This window comes from Rhea pennata, chromosome 22 (assembly GCF_028389875.1).
Source record: "Rhea pennata isolate bPtePen1 chromosome 22, bPtePen1.pri, whole genome shotgun sequence".
Taxonomy (NCBI): domain Eukaryota; kingdom Metazoa; phylum Chordata; class Aves; order Rheiformes; family Rheidae; genus Rhea; species Rhea pennata.
In genome coordinates this window covers 2,663,809-2,679,598 of record NC_084684.1, presented here as the reverse complement: position 1 = coordinate 2,679,598, position 15,790 = coordinate 2,663,809, and the positions used below count along the sequence as shown (strand labels likewise).

At 37.1% G+C, this 15,790-nt stretch overlaps 1 protein-coding gene across 4 annotated transcripts; it reads left to right on the top strand.

Annotated features, from left to right (window-relative positions):
* The first annotated feature begins 237 nt into the window (after positions 1–237).
* On the top strand, positions 238–14,900 carry PDPN (podoplanin). Of its 4 annotated transcripts, none has more exons than XM_062593390.1 (6): positions 238–504; positions 10,871–10,956; positions 11,262–11,391; positions 12,303–12,338; positions 12,847–12,948; positions 13,699–14,900. In XM_062593390.1, the coding sequence occupies exons 1-6, from the start codon at positions 435–437 to the stop codon at positions 13,713–13,715; spliced, it is 441 nt and encodes a 146-aa protein (XP_062449374.1). In that variant the 5' UTR covers positions 238–434; the 3' UTR covers positions 13,716–14,900. The 4 variants fall into 4 exon arrangements, with proteins under 4 accessions (XP_062449374.1, XP_062449376.1, XP_062449373.1 ...); XM_062593392.1 differs by having other exon boundaries at positions 12,847–12,952; XM_062593389.1 differs by having other exon boundaries at positions 12,847–12,958.
* Positions 14,901–15,790: the final 890 nt, after the last annotated feature.

Genomic DNA, 15,790 nt, shown 5'->3' with positions numbered 1-15,790 from the left:
AATAATTTTAAAAATACTTTACAGAAGGGAGGGAACTCCCTGAACATCTTGCTCTGGCTAAACATCCTTTCCCTCTTTGCTAAATAAGAGTCTTCTGAAACGCACAACAGCTCCTGTAACTTTAAACCTGGGCTGAGATCATAATTTTAGTGCCGACCAAACAGAGCGTGGAAGGCGGGCCCAGCTCTTCTGAGACCACCTTAGACATGCTCCCACCCCTTAGTTAAAAAAAAATGCTGACTCCACTCCGTTACTTTTCTTTAGCTTTATAGTTATCATCTGGGAAAAACTTTCCTGCTGTTAAAGGAATATTTCAAATACCAAAGTATTTTCTGTAGTGACGACTTTCTGTGAACTCAACTCTCCTCTGCCTCTAAAAAAATTGAATCCATCTGGTCTCAGGACTGGAAAGCTAATCTCTAACCATAGCAAAGATGTTTATTAAAATTCAGATCGTCATCTTCGTGCTGGGGAGTGCGCCTTTCATAGCATTTGCTGAAGAAGGTAAGAAAAAAACTAAGATTTTCAATGATTCCATATAATTAGCAGTTTTTGTGCTTGCTCATATGCAATATAATTGCTGTCCTGTTTATAAACTTTCTTTTGAATTCATAAGCTATTACTGAGCATCTACTATGGTTGTATTAGGAGAGGGATATCAATAGCTTTCAGATTGGTAGAGTTGTGGTCTATTAAAAAACTTTCTCTGTGTAAGGGAAGTAGTTTATGAGAAATCAGTGAAGGCATTACATCAGCCGCTCTTGGAAATGGCTTTAGTTTCACTATGTAATATTTGCAAAGGAGAATACAAGCTATAATTTTCTCAGCTCTGCTATGAAAATCACATACAAATCTTTGAAGAGAAAGAATCTGGTTATCAACAGTGAACAGAATTACCCTGAATAGTACTTTATGATGGTACCAGGACCATCACAATCAGTCTTCCTGTAGAATATTTGAATCAGTATGAATGAATTGGCAACATGCAATGGACTCAGTATTCCTACAGTAGTGGAATATAGCAACAGTTACTACAGAACATCGGTGTTCCCTGTTGCAAGTTTCCTGAAAAATAACAAAACTCAATCCATCAGTTTTCCAAACCAGATTTGGGTTTTCAGACCCTAACTGAAACATGTGGCCTAGTGACAACCAGTTTCATTCTGTTGGAAACACCAGAGGTATGCCAATTTACTCCACATGGACATTGGCTTCAGACTTTAACTGGAATTCTTGGTCTTGTGTATGTAAGGATAAGGCTTAAAGAGTTTTCAGTTTTGCTCCAAAACTTCACAGCAATCAAAAAAAATAAGCGTTAGGCAAACACTTCAAGCATTGCTTTCTGGGCTTTCTAGGATAAACATTTAAGGCTCAAATTCACTTTCCGAGCTGGCATACCCTTAAAAAAGGGCACCAGTATAACATAGCAACGTTTCCAACCTCTAAAAAGGAGGCAAAAATACATCATTTTATATCAATGTCTTACGGAGTTTATAGGATATCACAATACAAGAGAAAGATTCTTTCATCCACAGGCTTTGGGGAAATTTTAAAGCACATTTCCCTTGACTGCTGAGTTAAGCAGCCCAGCAATGATCAGGTTGAAACCCTGTTAGCCAGAGAAGTGCTGAAATACTTCCTGCTTGCAAAATTCTAACTTAGTTTTATGGCCCATGTAGCTTGCGTTGAACTCCATGGACTGATCCAGAACTTGGTTTATAATATTTAAGGCTTTCTGGCTGCCAGTGTTTCTCTAGCGAGATTTTATTTTTCTTGAAGTGTGGCCAGTCATCAGGATAATTTCCTATGGGCTCTCCAGGAAAGTAGACTCTGTATATAATATATACAAGTCTCCAGCATATCCCCTGTGTTCCATTCTGCTGTTTGCTGATAACCATCAGTGATTATAAGCTAGAACAGACAATGCTGCCACTGGCATTCAGTAATTGCACTGGATGAAGCAGTTTGTTCTTGCGCAGTACTAGGTGGAGTGGCTGTCTACAGATACTTGAACTTCTGGGACAGACAGTTTAGCCTGCATAGTTTTGAGAAAGTCTCCTAATCAGATTCTGATACCTCTTACTTCTGATCATGCTAGAAATAAATCTGCAGCTCTTCTTGTGTTACCTTTGGACACTCCAGTTTCTGATCAAGACTGAATCCAAAAAAAGCATGCTTTGATAGAGGACATAGTTCCAAAAGGATTGTTTTTTTCCAAACTCCTCCTCTCTGAACTGTCAAAGTGAATTGGCAATTCAGTCACTCATGCTAGGTCTGAGTACAACATTCTTCCCCTTCAAGAGAGGGATCCACAATTTGACTAGTTGTATTAGTATCTGCCACATCTGAGTCGCTGCAACTTTATGAAAGCCAGAGACACAGAAACTGTTTCAGGACAACTGTGAGCCAGAAAAACAACTAAGCAACAGTCCCCAAAACAGGAACTATCAGCCAACTTACGAACAGCATTTTAACGAAAACCTATGAATCTTAAGGGAAGAGTCAGTAAAGCCTAAACATGCTTTGCTCGTAGACAGCATCGCAAATTACATCTGAACCACTTTAACAAGAGCCTTCACTCATTTTCAAAGTCTCCTATTGTTTTTGTGTTAATCTTAGCAGGAGTTTTCAGTCCCACAGTCAGCAACCTGCTTTCTAGTGGAAAGGATAAATGCTCTATTAAACTGTACCATGTAAAACAAGACAGAACAAAACTGTAGAAGTCCAAAATACAATATTGACGTGGAGAAGATAATTCGTTTCCCTCTTTCCAAGTGAATTTCCAAACAAAATTAATGGCAGAAGCTAGGAAAGATCCAGAAAGCAGCAACAAAATTTTACACCGCTGTTTACTTAAAAATAAACTGATGTATGCTTTATTTGTGTTAACCATTCATGGCTTAAAGACTGACAAACAGCCAAGTATCCCATCATTTTTTTTCTATACAACAGCCCTGAGCATTCTACATATAACCTGATGACTTTCTAGACTAAAACATTTCCTGTTGAAATGATTAACAGAGACATTCATCCCTATTCATCCCTCTGTGATCCGGTTCAGTGTACAAAAACCTCAGGCAAATCTTACCACAAAGAGCCAGATCAAATGAGTTGAAATGGAAGTTGGCCCAAAGTTTTTCCAGAGTAGCATTAATCAAACAACAAAAAGCACAAACATTCAAGTACTTTACAGAGGCTAAACACTTCATAATTTGAAACCTTACCTATGGTGTGAGCATAATCATTGTACATAAAGGATTACTCTAGTAGCTGTCACATAACATGAACAAAAATTAACATGACTATTAAAATGATTATTAACTTGTTAATAGTCAGTTGAGCTGTAGCAACTGTCCATGTGCTTGCTGTTAGCCAGATGCAAATACTATGTAATATCTCAAAATGAAACAGGACTATACTAGATTATATAGATGTAATTTGTTTTGTTCTCAAGCAGGGAGACAGGCTTGCCCACCCAATTAAAATCTGGGAATTAAAAGCAAGTTTTTGAATATGTAATTTTTACATGAAAACCTTCACATTTAAAAACTCACAAGTACACCTTTTGTTAACTGAGTTTGCATGGTGAAAACTGGAAACAGTCAGGCTAGATTCTCAGCTCTTGTAAATCTGTTTCCTGGGATTAATGCATGGGCTCAATGAAGATCTAGTTCTTGGAAATAAGCTGCAAAGATACACAGCTGACAACCTAATGAGATATAAGTAGATAATGTATCTAAAAAGGTAAATAATCAAGAATTAGTAAAGAGAACGTGGTTCACAGCCCGCAAACTGCTGGGCAGTGTTTCTTCCTTGTGTCACTGAGGCAAACCATACACGTGTGTATCACAAATGACTACTGTCTGCCCATCTGTAAAACATGGCATGTCTCAGTTGCATGCCTGCTTTGGTGATTTGTTTGCTTTTTGTCTGGATTTGGTGGGGGGGGGGACTTGATGGAAACTTCCCAAACCCATACTGCAAATAGGCAGCTTCTGAAAGGGCCTCCGCAGATTTGTGTACACACATACTATACCCTCAGTTTACATTAATGCTACAGCAAAACTCAGAGCCATGTGGTGCACAGCTCAGTACATACTATTTCATAACAAGATGTAGGACTGAGAGATAAGGAATGTTGGGAAGTGCTAGAGACAAACAAATGAGAATAAAAATTTACTATTTATTTCCAATCCGCTCTCTCAGAAGCCTGGCCAAAGACTCTCAAAGGAAAGAAAAGCTATGATACTGTGCACATTTTTATGTTACTTTATGGTTGCCTCATGTTTTTCCATCTTCCTTTCTGTTGATTACAAATATTATAACATTCAGCATAAACTACATTAGAAAAATCCTTTACAAAAAGCACAGTTCAGTTGCATGTGCTATTTCAGACCAAAGTGTACTCTTAGTAGGACCTGAGTAGTACACAAGCTACTGCTAAATCTCTAGAGGGGATACCCTTCATTCTGAGAGCATATTAAAGTGTTTTCATGACTCTGAAATACATCCAAATATTAGCTAGTATGTTATTAACTAATATGAATGTCAGACTAAATGTATTTGAGTCTCCCTTGCCATGTGCAATATACAGCAAGTAGTGAAAAATCACTGTGTGAACAAAATTAAAGCTTAGTTTCCAGGTGTAGTGTTTAGCATGCAGATATAAGGGGATAGCAATCTTCACCAAGAAGGTGGTGATAAGCCACCACAGGAAGTAACCTCTTCAAGCTGACAGCTGTAAAAGGGCATGTGTCTACTGCCTCAGTTTTGGGAAGGAAGTGATTCAGGGAAAAAGCTTCTTCCATTACAATACCAGAGGTCATTTCTTAATTCCTTTCATCTGTATTCACATATTCCTGTATTTGTACACAGATCATCCACTGCACAAAATTGTTTTGTACTTTTCTTCTTGTGAAATTGGGCTCATCTGAAGTATCTTAAGCTCCAGCACTCCTTTTCCAGCCACACAGTGATAAACACAAGACACTAATGCTGCAGTTTTAGGTGCCACTAACAGAGTGATGCAAGATACTCGCACCTTGATCACATTATCTCCAACCTTGTTGCCGCACTCAAACCCTTACTGCATATAGAAAACAAGGTATTACTAATACAACCACAAACAGGGCACACTGTGGTCACAGGGCAAAATCCATCATTAAGAATACTTCCGCAAACCGATTCATGAGAAAGCAACTCTGACACTTTCCTTAGAGAAGCGATCTCAGATCTACACAGCAACATTACTAAAAGCATAAACCTGAGAAGACTTATCTCTAGTTCTACAAGGAACTATTTGCAAGGAAATATCCTGTAATAGAGTTAGCCTTTCTTTAATATCCATGGTTTTGTGACTGATTTTATCTCGCATAATAGAAAAAGCTTTGAAAATTATCACCATTTTCTCCTGTGGCTTTATTTCATACTTTTGCCTATTGGTCATAAACGTATAGCAAGCTCTTGAACTGCAAATTTTTCCTCTACATCTGCCCCAGTTAAAATGTTTTGATTTTCTGTGGGTATCCTATGCATGGGCATTATGAAATATAATATTGAAACATCCAGAAGACATGCAATTACTTTAGAAACAGCTGAGTGGTTCTTTGCCACTCAGCACTGTGAATTTAAATCCTGGCTTTATTCCTTTGGCTAAACCAGACACAGCAATAGAAACCATCTGCAACAGGGTGTGGTGACCACAGGAAATGTTTCTGACAGTTCAGCAAAATGTTGTCATCATGAGCTACACAGAACAGCTGAACAAAGTCAGTCATGCTCTGAATAAGGCCGAACTAAATCTCTTCTTGTGCATCACGACCTTGTTTTTGATTGGTAGATACTTTCCCAAGTTTACAGTAATTTTGTCATTCAGCTTTCTTCACTATATAAAGTGAAGGCTGTCAATCTTCATATACAGAAAAGGCAGTGAGCACTTCCAAGATTTAGGCAGCATATGTACTTTCTTGAGGACAACACAAAGCCTAGGCACTTAAAATTCCTGAACATTTATCATGGCATGACATACTACCCTAACTCCCAAAAGAACAAAAATAAAGGGAAAAGCCAATACTGTGGTCTCAAACAGGCCAATCATATCAAGTTCTCAGAATACTGAAAGTGTTAGGAACTTTGCAGGAGCCATAGGTACAAATGAGAATTTCAGTCCTTGTTTTCAGAAACTATTCCTAGCCTTCAAAGAATCTGAAAATAACTGTCTAAAGGCTCAAAATCCAGAAGGTAAATAAAAAGCCAGTATATGTTCAAACTAAAATTTTCAAAGTTAGCCTGACAAATTTTGTAGTTTTATTCATATTTGAGCATCTGGATTTGACCGTGCCAAAGAACCAACTCAGAAGAAAAGGGACTAACATTTTTAATTCCTAGAAATGCTTAAGCAATTGTCATAATAGGAAAAAAAATAAATAGCTACTCCTTCAGACAAAAGTTGATGAAAAAGGTTGTGGACCTAACTCTGGAGGTTAAGTGAGATGATTCCTCTTTAAATTGAGTATGAAGCCAAGTTAGGGCTTCATACTTTCATTAGACAACAAAATTCTATTTCAAAACTAGAAAGCTGCTGCTGAGAAGTTATGTATTCAAATGACAGCTATCTTATCAAATCATACGTTTTTGTTATACTTCTACCAACACAAATGACCAAACTGAGTCTGAACAAGATTCCAATAATAAAACACCGCAAGACTCGCTTTGCTTGCAACCAAATTAAAGTCAAAAAGTGAAGAATGCTTCTTCAGAAAGGGTATTCTTGTATCAAAACATAAATCCTGAATAAAATACGGCCAAAACAGCATGGCTAGCACACATACGTACATGCAGAGTCCTTCAAGCACTGCCACTTTGTAATAGCTCAAGAACAGACAAGAAACGTACTTCGCAAAAAAAACATGATCAGTCAAGTCTAACAGACTAGCTTAATGGTAGCTTAATATCTCAAAGGAAAGAGTGATACCTCTCAAGTCACTAGCCCCCTTAAATGCTGTATCTTGCTGTTCTAGAGAAGCCTTTAAGGTTAGCAGTTTTCACCTACTCATCTCTTATGTCAGGGACTGAAACTCATTCCATTTTGAAGGCTTCCCGTTTCAAGGATAAGCTGAAACATGGATATAAGGCAGCCTTTGCCTGCTGGTGTCTGGGATTAAGTTGAGAAAGAAAAAAGATCCTCTAACTTTTTTCATTTTTCAAAAGTATCTTTGTTGTTTTTGGAGATACCTTAAAGAAATGCTAATGGCCAACAGTTTTACAACTCACTCTCCTGCCCAACACAACCACTGTGCTTTGAAAGCAACCCTAAGAGGTTTTTCTAGTAAACTGTCATTCTATGAATAACAATGACTAGTGAGCTCATCTTTCCACAAGTGGGTCATAGGATGCTTAACCACTCAATGTTTTCAAAGCAATAGTAAACTTCTAAAGACATCAAATTTTCTCCTAGTGTGAGAAGTTGCAGCCTGATAGCAGCTGCGGACTTTGAACTGAAATGTACCCAGCTGGAATTCTGGCAGAGATGAACACAGTGATTAATTCACATCTGCAATGATGTATAACTGCAAGCAGAAAGGTAGTAGTACTAGCTGGAGGCAATCATAGCACTGCGAGACAATGCTTTTATTTACATGCTCCTCTAAGGTAATATTAAGAACATAAGCAAAAGTGCTACTTGACCCTATGATTCTTTCTACATTTGGGCCACATCAGATGAAATCAAAAGCCCAAGGTACACGTACCCTTATGTCCCATTTATATTCTCTTTGTGACTTCTGTAGCATTACACCTTGTACACACTATATGCAGCAGTTTCCCTCTCAGGTTTCTTCAACATTGCAAGCTCATTTAAAACTGAGCAAGTTTGAAGTTTAAATTGGATGCCTCCTCCCAGAGCATATTTTTCTTACCATTTTTCTCTGCGTGCTGTATTGCCACACAGCATTAGCATACTCTGGAAATATTTATCTTCTCCTCCTGACAACAAAGGGAGATGTGGTCAAGTACAGACCTTACTTAGGCACTTCCATTAAGAACTGAGAATTAGGCAAAATAAGTCTGGGCTGTTGCCTTTTGCCATTCCCCGTATACTAAAGGCAACACAGCAAAACAGGTCTTCTACATGCCATGTTTTGACAAGGATATTTGATATCTTTACCACACAAAAAATAGTTATTTCACTCTCCCTCACATTTATCTTTAGTAATTCTCTACACCTTTAAGTGATAGTTTCCTTTCACGCCTTTACTGACAGTAATTCTTCAGGGCTGAAAATTACTGCCATGCCAACAGTACGATTAGCTTCCTTGAATGAGTTGTTAGTTGTTCATATACTAAACATACTTCACTTTCCATTTGGGTTTTTCTCCCTCTGATAATTGGTTTTCTTCATCTGTACTTATTCTGTGACCAGTGAATAAAAGATGTTCTTCAGTTTTGACAGGAATTATCAAACTTAACTGATCCTTAAAATTCATGTTGTGCTCTACTGCAATTTTTTTAACTAACATACATACCATAATCAAAATATTTAAATTTAAATGGAATATTTCTATAAACCAAAAGCTGAGGATTTTATCACTGACTTTACAGACCTTAAGATTCTAAGGCAGCTGTATAAGGCCTCATGCTCGCATAACATGAATAAACTTTTTCCTCTATTAGTGCCTGAAGTGCAACTTCCACACCCTTTTTGCTCTTAAATAGAAAGTGTATCTATATTCAGGCTTATAGAAGTATATAAATATAAAATCCTATTTATAAAAGTCTATTTACTCAAATAAACATGGAGTCAGAAATCTAAGTTCTGATTATCAGTATTCGGTTTCTTGGAAAAGGGAAAGATCTCAGCTGTATATTGTTATGGATGGATGAAAAGTAAACTTGGCTCAAAAATGACATTTGGGAATAACAGAAAATGTTTGCAAGTTGAATTCAATGCAGAGTTTCAAGTAAAAATGGAGTAATATTTAAAATGTCAAATCATTCTTCCTCTGAATAAAAGTTTCCTTCACAAATGTTTCTGCCCCTTTTAATCTTAACACTTGCTTTTTGGTTTGAAATAACATTTTTCACTAAAAAATGGCATGTAAAGAATGATGTTTGTACAGCTGATCTAAAGTGATTCTAACCTGATTTTCATTTTAAAAAGTCTACTAAAACTGTTTGTCCTATTTTTTCAGTATCAGAAAAAAATTGTTTACCTGCCTCTAAATAATATACAATGCAAGTGGGGTGTGTTTAGAGGTATGACTATTAAGTCTATTTTCTGACAAGAGATCAGAACAGAAATATTTTAAATTCAAATGCAGAAGAGGTAAGACTGCCATTAAAATAGGTGAAATCAGTGATGTTTGATATTAATTAAAATATTATACAGGACATACATATTTCCCTTATTAAAATATTCATATGGTATGGCAAGTCCCTGTTTTTAATAACTCATATGAATTACTGTCCTTATCAAGATCTTTGCACATCACCACCAATTTAACACTTGATAGTTCCCAAGTCAGAGATGCAAAGGGTGTTAAATCAAAAAGTTATTCATTAGGATTAAATAGAGAAGTGCTATGGAACAAACTACCTCACAAAGGATAAAAAAAATCAAGTATTTTGTGGTCATAACTAATCAGTCAGCAACTGACAACTGTTACCTTACATAAATCATATAGGTTTGAGCATAAAGGTTTATCCCCAAACCTCTAAAATCAGTTATTTGAAGGAAACAAGCATGGCTCATTAACAGTGCCTTTGGGTATCAATGCAGTTTCTCTGTACTAACAGCACTGTGCTGAAAACTGCTGTGTTGTATTTCAAGAAGAGTTTGGACAAACTTTTGCTCAGAGTGCTGGAATAAGTAGAAGTCAGGTGTTAAGGTGGAATCTAGGTAAGAACTTTCCTGGAGTCTTTAGACTTTTATGCATGAAGTTTTTGCTCAGGTCTGTGTCCATTATTAACACTTAAACACTAGTATCTGGAATCATCAGAACTTATGCAGCAGGCTACAAAGTAAAGCTAGGTGAGATTGCTAGTTATAATCATGACACTTTAGAAACTCAAGAAATATCATACTGTATTAATATCACACTGTGTGGTCAGTTTTATCTTCAGCATGAAACAATCAAGTTATACTCATGTTCAGTTTCTTCATAACTGCTGGTTTCTTATACATGTACTTTTCTACCTCATTCCATCTCATTTTCCCTATTGATGAAATTTGGCCATACTTGTGAAGAAAACAAAAGGATTGTGCAGGCCAAAATTAAGTGTTTATTGTACCAGGGAGTAGAGATGACATATATAGGTCTGGAATGAGAAAGAGACCTTACACTGTTGGTTAAAACCGTAAGTATGGCAAATTAGGTCTGCAGCATTAGAAAATTATCTTAGATGTGTTTGTGAACGCTTTCCAAACTATAGCTACACCCCATAAACAATAATGGCAGTTCAAAAAAGCTACACAGCTGGGCTGAAAGAGGAAAAAAAGCTCTATTTTAGAGAATAGAAGTTAGAAGTAGCACAAGATGGTGCTTAACTTGAGATACGGAGTAGCCACATTCACTTAGAAGAAAAGACTCCTCCCCAAGAAAATTCTTTTCTTTAAAGTGTTATTATTCAACCCTAGTTAAAATGTGGCATAACCTTTAAATATTCTAAGTGATGTGTACTTAAGCTCTTCGCCCTACAGCTTTGTACAAGTATAGCAGAATCCAGAAAGTTAATCTGAAGAATTCTGTGCTCCTAAATGGGCAGACAGGCAGACTGAACACTAGATAGCTCATGTTTAACAAAGTTTAGAGATCAAAGTAACCAGGACAGGAGATTATCAAATAAAATATATATTTTTTTTTATTTTATTCAGCAAGCTCCGTTCTTGAAGGAGAAGAAAGTGCAACAATTGATTTTGGAGACAGAAATAACTCAGAGTTTGAAGAATTACCAACCCTGGTAAGTATCATTCTAAATCAAGGATCCTTTAGATTATCCTGAAATTATATTCCTAGTATTATTTTTTGGCTTAGATTTTAAGTGATTCCCATGATTTTAGCAATGAATTATAAAGGACAATTATCAGTTCTAAAAAAATCTCTAGCAAGGTAGAGAAAACAGCTTACTGATTTTTTTGGTCACTCAGCACAAGCAGCACAAAAACGACAAGCAAAAATCCACCCACAGGGCACTTGGCAGACTAAGAAACTAAAATACTTTAAAAATACTGAAGTTTTCTTGCTCTTCCCCCCCAACCCTTTTAGCTGCCCACAAAACTACACAGTGAAACAAATTTCTTGGATTTTGGAGAACTGATGACCACAGAAAGTGTAGTTGTCTCAAGTGAAGATAGTGAGAATTCTACTGATTATGAAGCTACCACTGAAAATGAAGGTAAAAAACCCATGTTCTATTTTAATATACCATAAGTTATTTATGTTATTATGCTACTAGCACCTACAGTATCTGGGAAATTGAAATACCAAATATAAACTGCTCAAGGTGGGCATTTTTTAATTTTGAAAGGGAAAGACTTAGTATTTCTTCATAATCACTCAGCATCTTAATAGATGCGTGCTAACACAAGGAATGAAAAAACAAACCATGCAGTTCATCACTACAGTTTGAACCCAAGACAGGTCAGTAGCTCTCTGAAGCCTTCATCTTTTCAGATGACTTGCATAAATCAGAGACAGCTCTTCAGATACTAAAAATTACCATAAAATTCTGTTGGCTAGCCCAAACTGAAAGATCTTCAAATGCAGAAAACAGCCTGGTTCTCCCCCCTGAAAACATTTATATTTCATCTGTCTTGAGAACTCAGCTACAAGTTTGACTCTGGAAAAGCGTATTGAATAGATCTTGCTTTGTTTTCCATACACGAAAATCTGCATAAGGAACCCACAAAACTTTTACAGACAAAACTTTCTAAATGGATTAAGAACAGTTTACCAAATACACTGAGAACAGGGCAAAACTTACTACTATAAAACTATTCCCCAGGCGATTAAAACCAGATTTCTAATTTAAGATCATATCAGATATATTCTTATTGATCGTAATGTGGCCAGACTGAAATGTCAATAGTAGATATAGGTCATAGTCACTCTTACATCTTAGTTTGTCTTTACTATTTCAGAGCTCTTTTCACTATGATTTTGAATTTTCCATTTGCTCATTTATCGGAGAAACAATTACACAGCCCTCATACCACTGGGATATAGTTAAAAGCTTACCTAGGATATGGCAGTGTAAACTGGGATATGAAACAAAAGATCTAAACTATTTTGTTTCTGACTTTACAGGTGGACTGGGTAGAGAACCAGAGGCAACTGAGAAAGGTATTAAAAAACTGATTTTAAGGGCAAGAAAACTTAATTGCCAAGTGGTAACATTTCTAGAAGCCACTAGTTACATCCATGCTACTTTTAGGGAGAAATTCTGGGAGGAGCCATGACATGCTCCCCAAACTGCCTCCCCCTGCTCACCTAGTTACCTAACAAGAGATGTACCTATGGAGATGGCTCTTCAGCCATGCTGGAGCCCTCCACCATGAAGGCATACATGCAGGCCTGTACTTTATAATGAATCTTAACATGAGGATGGCTTTGCAAATCTCAGTACACTGTATAGACTCGCCCAGTGACTCCAGCAAGTTTTCAGTCTAGCACAAAGACTAGGAATAAGAAAACCACACTGAATTACAGAACCTACTTGAGAGTTTATAAGATACAAGAAAGTTTTCCCCAAGGACTGGGATGCAGCAGATAAGCACCTGTACTACCAGTAGCCACTGTTTTCCATGTGTCCCATGCACACCATGCTAACAGTGTTCATTTCCTTGCTCAGGTGGTCTGGAAACAATTGCACTTGTTGGAATCATTACTGGAATCATAGTAGCAGTTGGAATCCTTGCAGGAATTATAATTGCTGTTGTAAGGAAAATGTCAGGCAGGTACTCGTAAGTAAATCACTAATCAGGCTTTTGGGGTGTAGCTGAAGACAAGTCAGTCTTTACAGTTCTAGTACTTCTAGTAGTAGACAAACCTACTAATGCTTTGGATTCAATAGCCAGTCTCTCCATTAAAATCAAACAAGCATCATTCTGAGTAAGGTCACAGATATTGCTCAAAAAATTCCTAATACTTCCCATCTGACCAAGATATACCCACTTTTGCCCCTTTACCCACAGTGCCTCTTAATGACATCCTCTATAGTGCCCTCATGCACTTTGAAATATCAGATACTGTTTGCATGCCCTTATAACACGCATGGATTTTGGGTTAGTCTTCTCCACAAAGTGGAAGTTCACTACAAAGTACTATAGGACCAAGTTCTGAAAGTGCTGGATGCACATGAACACTGACAGGTGGTCTTTATTTTACTTTGAATAGCTTCAGAAGATATTTTAGCACCAGCAGGATTGACTAGCCCACTTACAGACTAAGTGCTTTTGCAAGCTCAGAAGGAAAAAAACCCACACTACATTTAGTAACTGCTTCACCCAGCATTAGCCAATGGGCAGGAAACAAGCTGTACTCACAGTAACTGGGATAGCAGAAAGAAGAAAACAACCGAGAAGTAAATAGGCAGCAGGAAAGATGGGGGGTGGGGGGGGGGGAGAAAGATCTAACTAACATGTAGCTAACTCCATGAACCACAAAGCATAATGTCTTCCTATTTTTCTGTTTGTTTTGACAGGCCCTAAAAATAGTTGAAACAAGTGATCACGCCATTTCATGCCAGTAAAGACAAGTGCTCCTTATTTTATAAGCACTGGAGACTATTCTTGTATTTGTGTGAGAAGATGATCCATGGGAAGCATGGCTGAAGAACTTCAGATCTATGGGGATCCCACACAACTCTCCAACCAACTATCTTTACAGAACATGGACGCTTCACAGGATTTTTACTAACCAGGAATACATTAAAACTATGTAGTAGGAAAAAGACAAAGGACACAGAAGCAAAGAGATACTTCCAAAGCGTGATTTGCAGGTAACATATGCTAGCTTGATTTTAAACACTGCAGACAAAGCTAATTATCTTACATTGCATTTTATCCATTTTCCCTCTAAAGACAGAAACCACATACCAAGATTTTTTTCTCTTAAGCTGAGCAATCAACGTAGCTTACTGCATCCTTCAGTGTTCTGAAGTGCTGTGGCATGTTCATCTACCTAATTATAGTTTAGCAAGATATGAAGCGTCTTACTGATGAGAAGGAATGAGCTTCAGAGACTGAATTATCTCCATATTTCATAAACAAATTACCTATCAGAACTTAAGTCTTTCCACTATCAGTACTGATTTTCTGCTTTTGATACTTACGTGCCAACATGTGGTAGACCCAGCTGGACCTGACCTACCAACTAAAAGCTTGCTCATCTCACTGTTACACCAAAAACTTCCTGTCTTCTCTTGTTACAGAGGTGTATAGGGATTGAAATACACATCCTGAATTAAAGGGTGCTTGGAATATACCCACTTTTGATGGGTCACTAACAGTTTCTTCTGATGTGTAAAAGCTTTTGAATTAACATACACTTCTTTAACTGTCTCATTTTCTAAGTGCAGAGTAGACTTGCTTGATCACACATTGTACGATAGATCAGAGCATGTTAATGAGGTATACATCCTTGGACTCTACAGGTTTTCATTATGGCATATTTGATGCAGCACTACATAAGTGTGCGAAGTTCAAAGAAAAAGCTGTGCCAAGCAGCTGCAGCATATCATGTTTTCTAAACTTAAGGCACTCACATGTTGGGTATGAAATTGCTATAATTCATTGTCAATGAGTAATAAACTAATTGATTTTTTGATTTGCTCTTCTGTTTTCTGTGCTGTGAACTGTTACATCAGTCTGAGCTTTGGAAATAAAGTTATGTCATATTTTACAATATTGTTTAAAAGCATTTTACATGCTATTTTTAAACTTCCTTTAACATTTGGGTATTTTGTTACCTCTGTCTTGGCTTCTGCCATTCTGAGACTTAAATATTTGATTTCATTTCTTTGATAAGAAATGAAACTATCTGCATCTCAATGATCAAAATTAAACACATGAGAAAAATTTAGAAGCCTGTTGAGTGCACACCTCAAGCTCATGCAGCAGGGTACTGTAGCCCGTATAAGGAGGAACAAGAGTAAGCAGCAAGGTGAGCGATTAGTAAGTATTGCAACTGAACAACATTTTGGTTAATACATCATGAAAGCCTCCATTTGGATCTTGTTAATTTGAACTTCCTCAAGCTTTTCTGTTTTCAGACCAGCCCATCCTAAGAATTATTCTAGTCTGGATCTGAAGGCTGTGATATCTAGATATGTGCTCTTCCTGTCCCATCTACGAAAGAGAACCTAATTTCTGATATTAACAGTCTAAATCCAGACTTCAGAAATTCAGACATGTTTGGATTTGGTTTGTAGCTCACTGTCACTAAGTATAGCCATCTTCAGTTGCTGAGATTAAATTTACCAGCTATGCCACTCCCCCTCACCAAAGAAGGATTCTAAAGTAAAAGGTTTGACTTTGCTCTAGAATAATCTTCTCACCATATCCTGAGCAGTATCTAAACAGTTAATTTATGATGAAATGGAAATATACCTTAACCTATTTTGGGAGTCTGCACATTTTTCAACATGATTCAGATTGTTACTCTAGAGTGAAACTACACAGTATGTTGTTATCCACACATGGATGACACTAGCATTAAGGAATTTCTGGTCAGATGTTTGGGGTTAAACACTAGTCTGATGCAGTACAACTCAGATCAAAGCATGTATCCTAGCA

Bases quoted from the DNA above. Each gene is read 5' to 3' on its own strand.
- PDPN (XM_062593390.1), top strand. From the start codon at position 435: ATGTTTATTAAAATTCAGATCGTCATCTTCGTGCTGGGGAGTGCGCCT. The intron at 11,392-12,302 runs GTAAAAAACCCA...CTGACTTTACAG, and splicing joins AGCTACCACTGAAAATGAAG to GTGGACTGGGTAGAGAACCA. The intron at 12,339-12,846 runs GTATTAAAAAAC...TTCCTTGCTCAG, and splicing joins ACCAGAGGCAACTGAGAAAG to GTGGTCTGGAAACAATTGCA.